Source organism: Hippocampus guttulatus, chromosome 6 (assembly GCF_054856545.1).
Source record: "Hippocampus guttulatus isolate MCC_2025c chromosome 6, RoL_Hgut_1.0, whole genome shotgun sequence".
NCBI classification, from domain to species: Eukaryota; Metazoa; Chordata; class Actinopteri; order Syngnathiformes; family Syngnathidae; genus Hippocampus; species Hippocampus guttulatus.
The window spans coordinates 11,161,172-11,179,317 of record NC_141266.1 but is presented as its reverse complement, the minus strand read 5'-3'; the positions used below and the strand labels follow the sequence as shown (position 1 = coordinate 11,179,317).

The following is an 18,146-nucleotide window of genomic DNA, read 5'->3' as shown; positions in this document are numbered from 1 at the left end:
GATGTTGTGTTATTCTTTGCCACTATAAAAATCCCAAATAACTTGTTTTCAATTTTGTGGTCCATTCACATGAAACAATTAAGATGTTTCAATGGCATTGAATGGATGAGTGAGTTGAAGCAAGAGATACAATTTTGACCCATGTCAAACTCTCAAATGCTGCAATGCCACTCACAAAATCCCCAAATTGTATTGGAAACAAATAAAAATGGGCTGTGCGTGTGAATACAATGTCGTGGGATACAGTTACCTCAGGTTTTGTATCGCATTTCATTGGAGTGCGGAGGTGTTCCAAATGAAGTGGTCAGTGAATGTATGCTTGCAGTGTGTGGATGGTTTCTTGGTTAAAAGTATCCTGCACGTTTTTGTGACATTAATGTAATAATTGTGAAATTTATAGTTCAGAGATGTATAGATAGATCATTTCTTTTTTTAAACTCCACGTGACCCTGTTGTTTCGGGTCTGTTTTTTTGGGAGTATAATTTCTGTTGAGGTGCATTGGGCGTGAGAAGTGATGCTTCCCCCAAAACAGGCGAACCACCAGCACTTAGCCACCCCTCAAGAAATAGCTGCCTCGCCCTCTCTTACTCAGCTGTTTCTCTCTTTGACACCTGGTGCCATTGGGTCTGTTGTTCACCGTCTATGCATTAGCACAAAAAAACCACATCATTCCACCAATTTACTTTTTACATTACAATTAATGTACTTCCATTCAATGCAAGAGACTTCTTTTTAAGCAAATACAGGTATACACATTTCAAACTTGTTTTTTAAAATATGTGCTGTACGAGCAGCGCTTAATACATTTATTAGACCACTCTATGACGTTTATGCCAACATTTATTTTATGTTTCCGTTCTGGTTAATTCTTAATAATATGAGGGTCTTTTACCAAAACGATATTGACTTTGACTATGACTTTTTCTCTCTCACATTGTTTTGGAAAAGAAATACGTAGGAAAAAAATGTGGTATATATGGCTTTTCCACCTTGTAGGTACTCAAAGTGTGTTAAGAGCTATACAGCCTCCTCATCGACTTGTTCACTTTAGTGTCCTGTTCTGCTCAATGGCAATTCGACATGGTCATGGTACGGTGAAGGTCGATGGGTGGTGTAATAAATTGTACATGAGAAATCAGCTTTGCTAGCCAGTCAGTTGGCAATGTTGTGTTTTTTAACTTTAAAAAAAAAAAAAAAAAATTGTACTCTTACAGTTGCTCCGGTACTTTTCAATGTATTTTTCTTATGGCTGCAATAATGAATCGATATTGATATTACCAGTAGAACGTTTTGGCAACAAACTATTATCATTATTATTATTATTACTACTATTATACTAGTTACCCACTGTGTCTCCTGATTATCACCTCAATCACCCGCTCAGTTGCTGCGTTTGCATTGCGCCAACGGTATAGGGCTCTCTTGACATATTTGCGTCTTTTAACCAATCAATATGATGCATTTTGATGATGTAAGCACCTGCTGGTTAATGAATGGATCCTGATCAACCAATCATAAATCAAGTTCTGACACTTTCAAGGGCACACTGGCCGTTTCTCAAAATGAAGAATACTGTACTGAGTATGATCTCGTGAAATCACGAAGCACGGTCTCTCAGTATGAGTGTTACAGGGGACAAATGCCATCGTTATTTTGAAAATAGAGCACGTAATTAACTTAGAGGATTGTTTTGGGGTTTTTTGGTTTTTTCAAATTACACTGTACCTATACTACCAGATGGACATACCGTTCGTCCATTTATATGTTTTTGTGTGTCGTGTCCACAAACTTTTGTAATTTGAGCTCAGCTATTATTTGTATTGTCTTATTCATATTTTATTCAAGAGCTCTGGTATGTTCATTCGGCAACATTTAAAAAAAAATCTATTCGATTGATTCAAAAAGTAATCAACCGATTAATCGATTACTAAAATAATCGTTAGTTGCAGCCCTAATTTCCCAAAGCTGTGTTGTATTTTATCAGAGAATGAAGATGGCTCGGTGAAGTTGGGCTGTTTCGATGTTTATGTGGCAGCAAAGACAGCTCATGCAGTGTTCATGATGGAGAAAGAAATAGGTGTGGACTCTGGAAATCAGACGATTATGTGGGAAAGACTTTTTTTTTTGTTCTAGAAGCAAATAACATTTAATGCAAATGGCAGAATAAGAGCGGAGAAAATAAAAAGTAGCAGTAGTTTGTTGTTCCCATTCTTTTTTTTTTTTTTTGCCACTAACACACTCCTGTCAAGAGCATGATAGCAATGAGGGAAATCATTAAATTAAATATTCATTCATTCATTCATTCAGTTGGTCATTCAAAGCCCTTAATATGCTTTTAATTCAACCATTGCCTTGTTCTGTAACCGAATACACTTCATTCATTCTCCATGCAAACATAGTATTGATCTTCTCAGTCAGTATTCTAATCTATGATTGTGCAAAGTGCTCTCGAGCTATACATTAACTGCTGTGTCCGGGGCCCTGTTTTCTTTGTGTTTTTTTTTTTTTTTTTTTGGAAATTATCAATGTTATTGTTCTCTATTTGTATGTTGATTCAACAAATGACACCAAATACACTGTAAATACAATACAATGTTCAGACTAAGTAAGAGTGTGCAGAAGTGGATCGATATTTTGAACTGTTCAAAATTCTCTTCACCATGACGAGAGCCCGTGTACACTCAACAGGATAATGATACAAAAATAGATGGATGGAGTTATTATACTATGAAGTGTGACTCCAGAGAACTTCTAGATACTCTAATCTTTGTATTTTAAAGTGACCTTCATCAGCCCCGTCAATTTAAAACATGCTGTTGATGAATTCAATTGAGAGATTGACCTCTGTCAAAGGTGTCGTAGTACTGTGATGTGAGTCTCAAGGTACAACTAAAAATAACGTCTAAATAATGGGCATTTTGACAATATCTAATTTAGTGCTCTCTTGAGTAACATATAATGAAGTTATTGCGTGAATGCAGTGGCAGTATTGTTCAAAGCTGCATTGTGAAATTCAATTGGCATAGAAGCTACTGCGTGCACACTGCAATAAAATGTCCAACTGTCAGACCATCTTAAACTATATGTTGCTCCATTAATGCCTAACGGGACTTGCCGTAGGGCAGTGGCCATTAACGGACAAGCAAACTCCGTTCTGACTGTTAGACTTGCTCTTTTTTTTTGTCCATCAGACACAATAATTCGTACATCGAAGCTCAAGGGTTTCTTGTACATCTCTTGCTGTATTTGGAGCAGTTTTAAAAATATATATTTTAACTCATTCACTCCCAATGACGTTTTTAAACGTCTTTTCAGACTCGGTCTAGAATTGGCTCGTACTGAATGAGTTAATATCCTTATGGGGAGGAATAACCAACTAATTCCTTTCATACATAAGTAGACTAAAGCAAAGTGCATCTAAGGAAGGGCCGATTAAAAAAGGGATATGCATACTTGAAGGGATAAACAAGCCTTCACCCATCAAATTATAGAGTTCAAGTTGGGATGGACCACGCCTTGTGAAAGTCGACTTCCTTGCTCTCCACGAGGCTGAACTCCTTTGGTTATATCATGGGGCAATCTAATTGGCAGTTGGTCAGAGTTGAAGACCAAGCATAGATTGGCATTGGCTGTGTTGTAAAATAACTGACCCCAATGTACATGTCGGCTCTCTTACAACCCAAGAAGAAAGAGGTTTTGAGGAAGACAGACTCACTTTATGTTTATATATATATATTTAAATAGTGTGTATTCACCACAAAGTCTTGTGTAGCCATCTCTGAATTACAAACTGGGACAATTATAAAAGCACCACAACAGACTGACTGCTGAAGAAGTTATTTTTAGCTTTCCAAGTATGTGAGTTCTGTCGATTCATATGTTCAGTAAACAGTTAGTCGGTCAACGAAATAAATAACTATTCTACTTCTGCTTTTATTGCGTTTGAGGAAAAACTTATTTCGCAAATGACGGTGCTGCGGGTCTAATTTTGGGTGAACTACTTTCACATGCTTGTTGCAAAGAGCTGCCATGCTGTGACAAGTGTTGTGACAAGTGTTGTCACAAGTGTCATGATGTCGATGAATTCTCACGATCTCACAATTGTTGTTATTGTGTTTGTTATTGGACATAACTCTTTAGAGACAAAGCTTTACTTTGCACTTCTTCCTTCAGGTTCCTGCAAAGTAGTCAATTTTACTTGTCGACGATTGACTAATGGGTTCAATCCATTCCTGTAAGAACAGCATTTCTGTCATTGCTTGGATAGGTCACATTCTTTTGTGGACATGCTACCCTCCTCCACCCCATCAAGTTATTGATGAGTTCAAAATATCATGTACGTACACGCATCCATGCGAGAGGTCATTTGGAGGCAATCAATCAAAGAAATTTGGACATATTTGTATCCATATATGTCCATCCATCCATCCATTTTCAATTTCGAGTGTTCCGTTAACCTCCCATGCATTTTTTGAGGGGGAATGGTTGGTTGGGTACGTGTGGCGTGCGATTGGCTGGTAACAAGTTCCGGGTTACCGCGCCTATTGCCCGAACTCCGTCGGGATAGGCTCCGCCACACCCGCGACCCTTGTGAGGATAAAGCGGTTCAGATAATGGATAGATGGACATGTTTGAGCTTGTGCACTGCTCCAGACTACTTCTCAACAGCTGTGCATGGCCTGTCCAACACAAACTGTGCTCTCTCTCCCACTCAAGTGTGCACACAACATTTCCCTTTGCTTTGAAGAGAGCAGCATGCTTTGATCCGTGTCGCGTGAACACTGCCAGCCCACTGCTCCTCTGGTTCTGAGAAGCTAAACTGCCGCTCGCCCTCCCCGGCATCGGATTGAGGATCAAACTTGGCATCCTCCCATTTAGGCTTGCAGAATTACTGACATACAGTAGATTACATGTGTATACCGATTGTCCACAAAGTAATGCACGTTTGAGAGCAAAACATCTTAAAGGCTTTGCACCAAGCAGCAATGGTATTTTGGTCACTTTCCCTGCTTTAATTTCCACACACCTTGCATAATGCACATATCTCATTTGATCAGACACCGTATAAAATGAAACATACAGGAAGTGAACAGGTGCTTTGTGTAATCCTAAAGCATATGCCACGCTGTTCTTTTTAGAAAGACAGCTGGGTGAAGCTGAGGCAGAAGAGACCTAAGCTGACCCTCATCCCTGGCTCTCTCTCCCTTGTGCTACAACAGTGTCCGAGTGACGTGACCCAGAAACAGGGTTTGTCAGTCTGTGACTTGTTCAAAGAGATGTTTGTCCAAGCAAAACGTGTCTTCAATGTTTGACTGGGTTTCTATTTAATTTAAGGTCAAAGGGACAGTGTGTAAAATATGTTGATTTTTCATTGTTTATTCTTTCAAATACCCACAATTCATTTCAATTGAATTCATTTCAAACTGCAAATGCATTTACTTGGTCACATCGGGCGGGAAATGCGTATTCACAAGTTTGTCTGTGTATCCTAAATGTTTCGTCTTCTTGAAGAGGATCCCTCCGTGAAAACATTTAAACTTTATCTGGTACTTCTTACGTTGAGTAGAGCTATTTCAGATTAAATGAGTGTGTGTATACTCGTGAGTCAGAGAGGAAAGTGTATTCACACCTGTGATTTAATCATTCAGCTACTGCATTGAGTCACCTGGGAATTTTTAATGAGTGATACCAAACATGAACCAATTTTAATGGAAACATTTAGTATTTCAGGGGGCTCAGAAGTATAAACATTTCCAATGTGTCTCAATCTGGGACATTATTTGGTGAAAATACCGCAAGGATCAAGAATTACAGTACACTTAACACCTTAACAACCTTTTTGAAAGCAGTCGGACTTGGTATGGAGTACTTGGGGTCGGGGGTAACTTGAGGGGGCCCTGGGATACCAATCGCACCCCAAAAAAAATCGGCACATTTCTACTATCTATTCCAAGTGTACTTTTTATTGATTGATTTAGGTTATAATTTTGAATGTTACAATGCTGGTAATGCTTCACCATCCCAACAAATAGGGGTTCTCAAATGTTACCTGCTTTATTCCAAAGTCCTGAGACCCCACCTAAAAATACAAAATAAAGGGTTAGACAGGAATTGTTGTTTTCGCTTTCCTCAAAACAGAAATTGAAATTTGTTTTCTGCCTTTCTAGATTTCTCACTTCCAAAATGTGACTCTAAACTGGATGGACCCGGTCAGACCTCAGGTAGGGTTCAGTGGTTTTCTTACAGTCTTTGCAAGCCAACTGGCAGTTTTCCAACACTGTGTGAGGCCCGTTTCAACTGAATATTTCATGCCTTGCATCGGGGGTATATTCTAACCGAACACGCTGCATTCTGTGATATGTGGATACATTAAATACAATTCATATTTGTATATTTGTATGATGTTTCTTTATTGTTACTATATGGTAAGTTTGGAATGAACATTGAACTAAACGTTCCTCATCAAATGGCGGCATTGTGGATGTTGCTGATCTTCATCTTTCATTGTTTCTCAAACACTTTTGCGTTGCCCTATATGCCTGTCGTAGAGCCATCCATCAAAGAAAATAAAGAAAGAAGAGAAGAATCTTCTTGCTAAAAACTGCGGGGAAACATGCTTTCCCATGTTGAACTCATTCATATATCATCAATCATCACATGTAGTGTATTCTCTCGTGCAGCGTTTCCTAACGTTCATTGACCCAAAGCACTCCATTTGCATTAGAACACAACACCCATTGGTGTCAAACTCAAGGACCTGGGCCACATCCAGCCCGCCACATCCTTTTTTATGCAGCCCGCCAAAGTTAATCATGTGTGTCAACTCCCATGATCCTTGATAAAACCTGTCCAAAAATTGTCAAATTGTTATGTGAGGTTTTGTTTTTTTTTAAAAATATTTTAATTTGACATTTTTACAGTAATTGAACAAACTATTATCCTTGGCATCTGATTTCAAATCTAGTAATCCATCAATCTGTTGTGTACAGCGTATATGATGACACAATTCAACATATAGTTGCTTTCACCCTCATAATCACACGCCAAAATAAGCCTTCATGACAAAGTGACCCGCGACCAAAACTATTTTGACTGCTCTGTATTAGAGGAATCCTATGGCGCACCCCCCCCCCTTCCCCCATGAAAAATAATGAAATAATTATAATCTCATTTCAGTTTAGTCACAAATTGACTTCCTCAATGTTAAATCTGGTTCCTATTTAATTGAAGACAAAGATGATACACTCACAGGAACCAGTGACTTATTCTGTTCACAGCAGGAAGGTACATAAGTTTATTGTACCTTGTGACATCCACTGGAAGAGCATTTAATGTTTCTACCTTTCACCCAGCATGTTTTCTGAAGAAACTAGTTTATTATTATTTGGATTTTCTAATTTGGTTCAATTCTGGTGACAGAAGAATGGCCAGGAGTGCAGAGCAGACGGAGGCAGCAGACTGCCAATCTAACAGACATCAATTCAATAGTATGTGTTGTCTTTCGCCCAGTGAGGCCCATGCGGTTTACACAGTTTAGTCCTGATGTTTCCAATTGGGTCATCCGGGGATAAACATTTCACAAGACTTTTTTTCAACTGACAGTCTGGCTGATTATTTCCAGTTGCCAGGTTCTGAAAGGGGTGTTAATAGGAAGCGATTGGATGTGCCAGCCAAATCCCGTGCTAACCCTCTGCCCAAACCCTCTTGAATTACATTTTTGCAAGATACAGTGAAAAAGAGGTTTACTTCTATATGTCACACCTAAATTCATGAGCTTTTTACACTCAATTTCAGGTAATGAGATTGCAGTAGAGTAGTGGAGACAAAACTAAGTGTTTATAGAGCTAGTCTAGGTGCCTTAATTACTTTTATATGGAAACACTGGTGAAAATAACAGTGGATAAATAAAGAATAACATCTAGTTCTTAGTTGTGAAATCATTTATTTGTACTTTTTGATTCATTTGTAACTTCAAGTGTCAGTGTTTGCATTCTCTTGCTCCGTTTAAATGGCACCGGTAATTAAGATATCCTTTATTTGTCCCACACTGGGGAAATTTACAGTCTACAGCAGCAAGATTGTGGGTAGAAAGAAGAAAAAAAAAACACAGTTCAATTAAGTGCAATATAAATACAAAATGGATAAGTCGCAGTGCTATTTACAATTGTTTTTCACATCATTTAATTATTATTATTATTTATTTTTTATTCAGCAGCCTAACAGATAAATGATGATAATGATAATGAATGGATGGATAGATTTCATGGATATTAAAATAAATAAATAAATAAACTGGACAAAATACTTGAAAACCATTTTATATCACCTACCAATTTTTGGATACAGGCAAGCAACCATTTTCTTAAATTGTGAGAATTGTATTCACACTCTTTGCTTATGTACAGTATTTGAAGTTGTGTCAATGTATAATTTGTTTGGAATTGACAGTGGATTATTCCCTAGTATTCTGAAAGTAGCAATTAATACTCAGTCTCTCTTTAAGTCTTAAGTACTTTAATTCCCATCTCTCCAGGGAGCAGTTGTTCTCTCTTTAGTCCTTCACGATGATTTTCACTTCTCTGTCTCGAGAGTTGCTTTTGTGCAGCTTTAGGGGTGTGATGGTACGCCAAAAATCAGTTTGATACATACCTTGGTTTTAAGGTCATGTTTTGGTTCACAGGGAAATGAAATGCAAATAGTCTTGTGTATATATCAAATACACCAAGTAATGCATAAAGCTTTTCATTTTAGCAAAGTGCAGCATCAATATTTTGTCTTTGAATTAGGAAAAGAATGATGTCTCAATTACTGTGCAATCGAAGCGCTGCTGGTGTTTGTTATTGCTTTGGCTCAATCAGATGAGTCTGGAAGAGACTGTGTGTGTAAAAAAAAAAAATCTCCTGGGAAAATTGTTGGAAGTGTATTTGCTTGTTCATGCTGTACTGATCGTCATGCTTGTGTGACACCATTTCAAGTAAACTACCAAGGAGGACATAGTGCCAACAGCATATTGCTCACCATGACAATTGCTCGCCAAAGACTGAACTGATATGTATTCGGTTACAGAATGGCATGTAGCAGTTGCACTTTATGTGTTAACTCTACCTTAATCACAATATATTTACAGATTTTCCATTTTTTCTCCACTTCTTTGTGGCACTCTGGTTTGGACTCTGTTGTTTCCTTTTCAAGGATATGAAACAAGCTCCAATAGATGCATCCTGTTTTTGAGTACAAGCCAGCCTTGTTTGTCCTTCATATATGTTTTCATGGTTTTGTAAGTGTGCTTGATGGCACTGATTGAGAGTTTTCAAACACGGGGAAGCACTTTGCTTTTGTGAGCTTGTTTTTATGGACTGCTTGTCCTGCCGAACTGTTGAATATAGGAATGCATTAAACTTGATTAAGGAACTCTTCACTGTTATGCTTTCAGTGTGATGGAACGCCAGAAACAAGACAATTTCATCCATTGTTTGAGCTGTTATTGTTTTACTTTTTTTTCAGCAACAGCCAGGAAGGCCTTGGGTTAAACGTCTGTCTCTGCTTGGTGCTGCACATCATTAAAAGTCTTACATAAATAATTCAATTACTGACAACTATATTCAGCTTTTCAAATATGTTTTGGTACAGTGGTCTTGTGATATTGAAATATAATCACCAGTATGCACAAAAAATGTACAGTTTCACAATTTCTGACGTTTAAACCCCCTAAATAGGTCACTTAGTCTACAATCGCAGGCCTCATTATTCAATACTCTCAAACTCCAATTCAAGAATTAAAAATAAAAAGCCATCAAGATAATAATGACTTGTGTGCATGGACTCTGTAAATGAAGTATGGATTATGACAATTGTTCATTGTTATGGTTATGATTTGCAGTGGCATAGAACTCTACTGCTTGTACTGAGATCTGTTTGTATTTTTTGGGGTTATTTTATTTAGCTTTAAATGTCAAAGTTTGAATCCATTGGTTAATGGTTGCTTGATGGAGCTTTTTTGGTGGTGATGCTTGCACACATACACACACGCACGCGCACGCATGTACTGTAAAGACGAGTGTCCCAGAAACACTCTTGGCCCACATATGGATTTACAGACTAAGCGTGCTCAGAGTAAATATTTGGACACTCCCCCAGATATGGTTTGGCTCTCAGGCCCGGATAATCTGCAACAGTAGCCAAATGTCTGTTCATTCTGGATGATTCTGATCTCTTGCTTGTATTTTCCTATTTTGCATATTTCTTCTCTCTTCCATTTTGTGAATATGAAAGTTCAAAGGTATCCCACTCATTACCATTCCCTCAGTTCCTCCTCCATGTGGTTCTTCCATCCATGTTCTTCTCCGCTTTTCCTCACAAGGGTCGCGGACATGCTGGAGCCTATCTCAGCTGTCTTTGGGCAGTAGGCGGTGGACATCCTGAACAGTTTGCCAGCACACAAAGACAATCAAACATCCGCGTTCACAATCACACTTCGTGACAATTTAGAGTGTTCAATCAGCCTGCCTTGCATGTTTTGGGAATGTGGGAGGAAACTGGAGTACCCAGAGAAAACCCACGTAGGCACGGAGAGAACACGCAAACTCCATACAGGAGCCAAACCTCATGTGGTTCTCTTCAGTTTAATTCAGTCCCCTTGTGAACTTCAGCTGTGTTTCTCATCTGTACCCACGTCACTCTGGTTCCGATTGAATTTGGACTTTGAATACTAAACATGTGCACAGCAGGCAGACAAACAGGCTGGAATAGCCACTCATACTGTATACGCACAGCCTTTTTAAGCAATAGAGGAAGTGGTGTTCTGTGAGGGGTTTTTTTTTTTGCATTCTTCCCCGCAGAGGCCAGTTTGGGCTGTACTGAAGTGAATGTGTGTGTGCTTGCTAATGTTATTTTTTTTACTCTTAAAAAACAATTTTGTTCTCAAATGTAAGAAATGCAGGAGCACATTACTACTGCAGTATTAACAATACATTTTTGGATTGGAGAAAGGAAGTCAGCGGTTGGTGAGCACACGTTTCATGCAGTGTGCTCACCTCATCTATCTTGTGGTGATTTTTTTCAGCTCAGTTTGAGTGGGGATTGTTAAATTTACATGTAAAATTATGTCAAGAAGAGTTTGTTCATTCGACTGTATATCTCAGCATTAGAACAATTTTGAATTTGTTACAATGCTACCTCCTTCAGTGCCATACTCTTATCTTTACGTCAAAACTGCAAATAATTTTGTATTACTGTGTTTAGAATTTATGAATACTGTAGTTTAATAACAATAAATCTATCAAATGACATATCATCAGCATTTTTTAATTATTCTTTAACTATATATCTAAATGCGGTTGATTAATGATTTAATTGTGATTATCATGATGTATGGGAATATTGCCAAATGTACTTGCGGCCTATTGATAGGAAGATCAGATGTGTGAACAGTGCGAACTAGCTAAAGTGATGCAGAGACACTGAAATGCTGATTTCAGTATCCTACTGCATGTGCTAGCATTTACGTGCCACTCTACTGGGGTTCTTCTACTTATGACGGTCTGACATACAATGTTTCCAGGTTACAAAGGGCACGCAATGAACTGGTTTCTGCAGTGCCATAAGAACACATTGTAATGCTACACAAGAAATCATTTTACTCCCCTTTATTAGATTTTTTTTTTTTTTTGGGTGGGGGTGGGTGTTTTGAATATTTTTATTCCCAATGCATTTTAATAGGAGTCAATTATATGCAGATTTTCACCATCGCGGGCTCCCCATCACTGGCAAATGTCGGTGCGTGGTTGACTGTAATCTTCTTTGTCAGACAGACACCCGTTCAAACAAAATCAATAGTTCCTTAGCTGGTTGTAGACAAATAGTGCTCACCATCATGGCTTCTTCAAGATAAAATTAACGCCACGGTCAGAATTCTCCACGATCAAGTCATCAAATTATTCGCAATGCCTATCCCAAGTATAACTCCCTATGCTTGAATAGAATCATGCTTTCTATTAAATGTTTTTTCATGTTTTATCATACCGTTAAACTGGGTACTGTAGCGCATATATTCAATAAAGTATTACAAATGTGACATTGTCATATCTTATGTAACATTTGCTTGTGTGTACGAAGGGGGGGGGGGGGGGGGGGCTTTAATAAGGCACATGACCAAGCATCAATCTTCAGGTGTGGACAACATAATTTATACAAAAAAACAGACAAACCACAGTAAGACACGCACGCACGCACGCACACACACACACACACACAATAAATAAACATACCATGCTGCATGGTAATTTGGTCCATCTGCTCTGAATTGCATTTCTCCTGAAGTGAAGTATTCTGCCCTAACAACAGCATCACCGTAGTACTCATCATTGTCATTGTGAAGCATTCCACTGTTGTCACTATAGGACAAGATTTTAGCATTTCAGTTTTCTACCGGCCTCTTTTTTTTTTTCCTTTCACTCCACCTCCACCTCGAAGCATTTCTGTTTCCCACATCGTCATCTTTGTCCTCCATCACTGCTCGACCTGCTCTTTTCCTGGAAAGCATTGATGCATAGAAAAGCAAGGGTTCCGCCACATCCCCCAGCCCAATCACCAGTGGCCTCTCACCTACTGTCCGCCAATTGCATCTGGGAGACGGCAAATGGGGGATGGGCTAAGTATAAAGGGTGGGGCGGGTGGGGGAAGTTGTGCGCATGCCGTTTGCTCTTTGATGTGAGGGATATTAAATAAGGATGCTTGCGTGCATGACTGCAGGAACACTGGAATGTCGGTGGATCTTCTCAGGTTTATTTCCAGTTGACATTTGCTCAGCCTTTACGGGAGTAATGCTGATTACTGATATTTCTGCAATTATAGGACAGGGAGAGAGAGTGCATGATGCTGAATGTTGTGGCAGTGGATTGTTATGGACACTATTTGTTTTTCCCCAACAATGATTTCAAGCAGTGTTTAATGCCGAACCCTGATGTGGTGACTGAGGAATAAGGAATTTGATTTGCAAAAAGGGATTTTCTGTTTTGCTTGACAGTGTAGATGTCATGATGGAAAACAAATATGTGGATTGTAACTGGGATACATGAAATGCAGTACTTTTCATATTTGGGTGGACCCAACCGAGCTTTCTTTTGCTGCTGCTTTTGTTTCTCGTCTGTGTTCAGAGGTGGAGATGACCAGCGGGTGGCATGTCCACCTACATTATCTCTGCAGCTTCTTGTAAGTATCATAATGAAGTTATATTTTAGTCATACTGGGATTTGTAACAACTATTTTACTCTGTACAAAAGATTGAGCCTCTTCGCAGCATCACAACTCTCTTATTTTGGTCCACTTGCGAATTAATGAGTGTGGACAAGTAATGTGGTTTTGCTTTTCACATCATTTTTTTTTTGTTATTTTTTTTCATGGAGTGTAATCTATCCTTATTTTGAAAATAATCCCTTTGTTTTGCTGTTCTAAATTGTAGAATAAAAAGAATCAAAAAATCATTTTTTCTTGCTGCTACAATATATGTTAGAGTAGAGCTCGTCTTAAACAAAAATCCTGAAGTTTAGATCTGACCCTTGGATGGTAGGCCTGCAGGGTAGAAGGGTTTTATTTGTGTGGATTTTGCAGTCTCACTACAAAAAGCCACTCATATACCAGTGATGGACATTCTGTTCCTGGGACGGCCCCCCATTTTGAGGATGAGAAGTTTTTTAATTTTTTGAAAGGACGTTTTTTTTTTTTTTGCCCGTCCCTTTAATTGTCCCTAACCGGGTCAAGTACCGACAGACAGCCATTTCACTAACAACCGACAGAAACACGCCCAGCCTGTTTAACATGTGCAATTCTCCAATACACTACTGTACTTTAGACCGAATGTGAAATATCACGACGTGCCGCATGGCTTGTGCATGTTGTTCATAAGTGTAGGTTAATGGGAACATGCTGTGAACAACACAAGCTGTAAAAAAATGTATTAAAAGAAAATATGGGCCTGACCAAAAAAAAAAAAAAAAAAAATCAGATTTAGTTTTATGTTTCGAATATAATCATTATGGAGTTAAACAGCATTACTAAATTGCTGCTTACTTAGTACAGTTACTGAATCACAAAGGAATATTCACTCATTTCATGTACAAAGCAAAGTCAACGTTACTGCTCGGCGAAAACTTCTTTAAATTGCTTACTTTGCTTTGTATTTGGATCCCTAAAAGGAATACAGCGATAAAAATGATACCTTTTACCGGTCAATTCCCCCACCCCCCTTTTTTTTTTTAATTGGACAAGATTTGCATTTTCCTCTGAAATGTGCCAAATTCTCAGATTAAAAGTATGGAGTAAAATATTTTAGTGGCCTCTACAGCCTGAATGAAAGAAAACAGTTACTTATTGGCCGTACTGGAGTCAGATGCACACGTATGTGTGTATTCATGCAGATATTCCATCCACCAGGCCTGTTTGCTTTCGCCAGTTGTTTTCAGAACTGTAGCAACACTCCAAAGCCATTGCATCCACTCACCACGTCCTGGATGGAGACGAGCCGTGAAGCTGTGGTCTGTAGTTCCCTGTCTGCCGGGTGTTTACTCAACAGGACAGCAGCCTTTGTGGAGGACAAGTCTAGTGAGAATCTATTCACGGAGGAATCGAAGCAGAGAGGAGGGAAGCATACAGTAGACGCTGCTTTGCTAATCATGGGGCTGAGAGAAAAGAGGAAAAATGAAAGAAAATTAGCAACGGAGGGTGAGATCGGGAAACAACGAGACCCACGCGTGTATGCTCAGTCTTGTTTTTCATGTTCAGAACTGGCACGGCTTCAAAAGAACAATGTACACACACAGACACTAACAATTGGATGGATTCAAGTCATAATATTTTTGGTCTGTTTCTGGGAACATAGACGACAGGGACTCCCTGTTTATCATCAATGCGGACATTTTTTTCCCCTAAATGTCTCTGAAGAAGGTAAACAAAAGCAGTTGCTTAGCAGCGGCTGGAGCTCGTGAGTAATTTTTGCTCACTGCACTGTTTCCCTCCATTTGTATTCCACTGAAGAAGCAAGACACTGCATAATCTTGTCACGCCTTGGTAAATGTTTCTTCATAGTCGCAAATGCAATTCTAGTCTGTGCGATTTCATAATAATGTTTTATGTACTCGGCGTTCTTTGGTTTTTTTTTCTGGATGACATGACAATTTAGTATTAAAACAATGGTAAGAGTCAATTTATTCGACTGTCTCTTTAAATGTACATGCCCAATAACCCATATCCAGTATCATTGTGGGTGGCCCGGTGTGCCAGTGGTTAGCGCGTCGTCCTCACGGTGCAGATGCCGTGGGTTTGATCCCGGCTGTGGCCTTCCTGTGTGGAGTTTGCATGTTCTCCCCGGACTTGCGTGGGTTTTCTCTGGGTACTCCGGTTTCCTCCCACATTCCCAAAACATGCATGGCAGGCTGACTGAACACTCCAAATTGTCCCTAGGTGTGAGTGTGAGCGCGGATGGTTGTTTGTCTCTGTGTGCCTTGGCTCGGAAAATGGATGGACAGTATCATTGTTTACGAGGTCTGGAAGAACTCACAAGTGTAGCTGCCCTGAATCCAGGTAAACAGCTAAACAAGTTTTAACCGCAGGCAGCAACAATACCGAAGTAAACAATACCAAATGATAAATGCAAAGTTTCAACATTACTTTCCATTTAGCTTGAACTGCTTCTATGCCATCTGATTTAAATTAGGGTAACCTCATCATTACTCCAATGACCACCATTGACAATTGAACAATGTTTTAATTTGTTTAATCATTTTATGAAAGCTATGTTTTGTTGAAATTAAATGAGTTTAGGATATGATACTTGTACACAGGAATGGGTATTTCTATTTGAGTAATTGTGTACAGTAAATCAGGTCCATGTGGTTACCCAAAAGATTTAGGGAATTAGATCGGCCAACGAGATCTCTGCATATTGAGGAACCATGGTGAGTCAACCACTCTATCGCGGTTTGTGTCAGGCTGGCCGAGGTATTTGTTATCCATTTGCAAAAACTGTACTTGTGTGCCCGGCAATTCTTGTGGCTCTCCCCAGCTCTAGTGCCAGATCCATAGAGAGCTGGATAATGGCCGAAAGCAAGGGCCTTGGTGGTCTGACTCCCAGCCATGGAAGATGACTCTTGGGACTTCTCTGGCAGAGAAAGCACCTGAGTCGGTGCGCAAAGGCAAAAAGTTCAGACTTGACATAATCGGTCTCGCATTGACACACAGCTTGGGCTTCGGTACCACTCTTCTTGGGAGGGGTTGGACTCTCTTCTATTCTTGAGTTGCTCACACTGAGAAGTACAGCGAAGTTGTGGGCATACTTGTTGCCCCCTTGCTCAGTGCCTGCATGTTGGGGTTCACTCCAGGAGATGAGAAGGTAGCCTATCTCCACCTTTGGGTGGTGAAATAGGTTCTAATTATTCTTCGTGCCTACTTAACAAACAGTAGATCAGCGTACCCAAGAGGGCCGTGCATGAATTGGACATTCAGAGATTGTAATGTATAGTATGTGTGCTTAGAGTGCGCATGCATCGTGCGGACTGTTGTTATATATATTTTGACACACATTACCATTTCCACGCAACATCATTGAGCCAAAAGATGTATTTTTTTGTTTGTTTTTTGCTCGAGTGTGCCAGCAGTATGAGTGTGTATTCAGTGATAACATTATAAGCCGACTTGTTGTCTTTGCTTAGGCTCATCGTGTTTAGCATGGGAGTTTGACGTTGTTGGAAATTCTTTTTCTATTTTGCAGGTGCTTCATGGGACCGTCTTATATTGTGCATGATGCACGTAGGGGAAAAAATGTGTTTTATCCCATCGTAATACTATTGCAAGTTCAATTAATCTTTTAGCCCTACTTACCAGCCCGAGCATTTGATATACCCGCACAATTGAATCAGTAAAATAGCTAATGAGTTGGCTTCACTGCATCATCGTAAGATGTGTTGTAATGTTTTGGTTACCAATTAGAATTTCAATGTAAACACTTTGAGGAATGGCCGAGTGTTCAAGAATGAGACTTACGATGGAAGAATTTCCAGGTTTGGCTCCCTCACCCGCTATTTATCACGCTTGATACCTCTCATTGCATTTTGCAGTTTGACCTAATATTTTGGTCAGTGTCTTCATCCTTCTCTACTTGTTCAAATGCCGGGAAATGCAAATCTATTGAGCATTATTATGTGAGATCTTTGAAAAACTGACATTATTTGGTAATTTAACCAACCGATCCTGATTCAATGCAGTAACTGGCAAATATGTTCTGCAAAGAAGCTTTCTGTCCACCCCCTCTTGATTTTACTCAGCATTTTGTTTTCATGTCATCAGTTCACCTCCCATCTGGTCTGTGGAGCTGATGTGCAGTTATTTCTATCCCATTCTTTAAGCTTCCTTTTCCTCCTCTGTGCTCTGAGGTTTCTCTTGCAGTGAAGATGTACACATGCACAAACCGACACAACACACTCTTTGTTGTGCGGCCAGTCTGTCAAGTTTTATTTAGTGGACTGTTGCTTGTTGGCTGTGTTTTTTTGTGTGGTGCTACAATCAGAGGATTGAGGATAGTTTGTATTGAGGAAGCTGATGAATGGTGTTCCTTGAGCTGAACAAAATCCACCACCATGCTGCTTTTCCTCCTTCATTGATGTGTTTAGGCAACTCAGCTGGCTGCACTGTGTGCTTCCAACGTATTCAATTGAGTTTTTAAATACAGATTGTTGCACATGCATATTCAATAGTGAAAAAGGCCTTGTCTCCTCTTCTGAAGTGTCCCACAAGGGCCAGTTCTATACATGCATAGGAAGGAGCAGGCAGAAATGTTAAGGGGGGCATCATACATGCACATCAAGCTCCAGCGAATTTGTTGATGTATTCAGTGTTTTCTTTGTTGGATATGGGTTGTCAGCAGGAATGTTGCAAATTCCATCTCACTTTCTTTCTGAGTCCTCCCAGCCGCTTGAAGTCCTTTTGCTGGGCTTGTTTGCTTGTCTAGCCTCGTTAGCAAATGTGAAATCAACATTCATTTTATTTCTTTAATGGATATTCCGGGTGGCACGCTATTCGACTGGTTAGCACGTCCGGCTCTGGCCTCCCTGTGTGGAGTTTGCATGTTCTCCCCGTGCCTGCGTGGGTTTTCTCC

General features: G+C 39.6%; 1 protein-coding gene across 1 annotated transcript in view; it reads left to right on the top strand.

Annotated features, from left to right (window-relative positions):
- The window catches only part of triob (trio Rho guanine nucleotide exchange factor b), a 100,179-nt gene that overhangs the window by 1,156 nt on the left and 80,877 nt on the right, over nt 1-18,146 (top strand). The window contains exon 2 of the mRNA XM_086114467.1: nt 6,169-6,222. Coding sequence (XP_085970593.1) covers nt 6,169-6,222 — 54 coding nt within the window. The remainder of the gene's footprint in view (nt 1-6,168; nt 6,223-18,146) is intronic.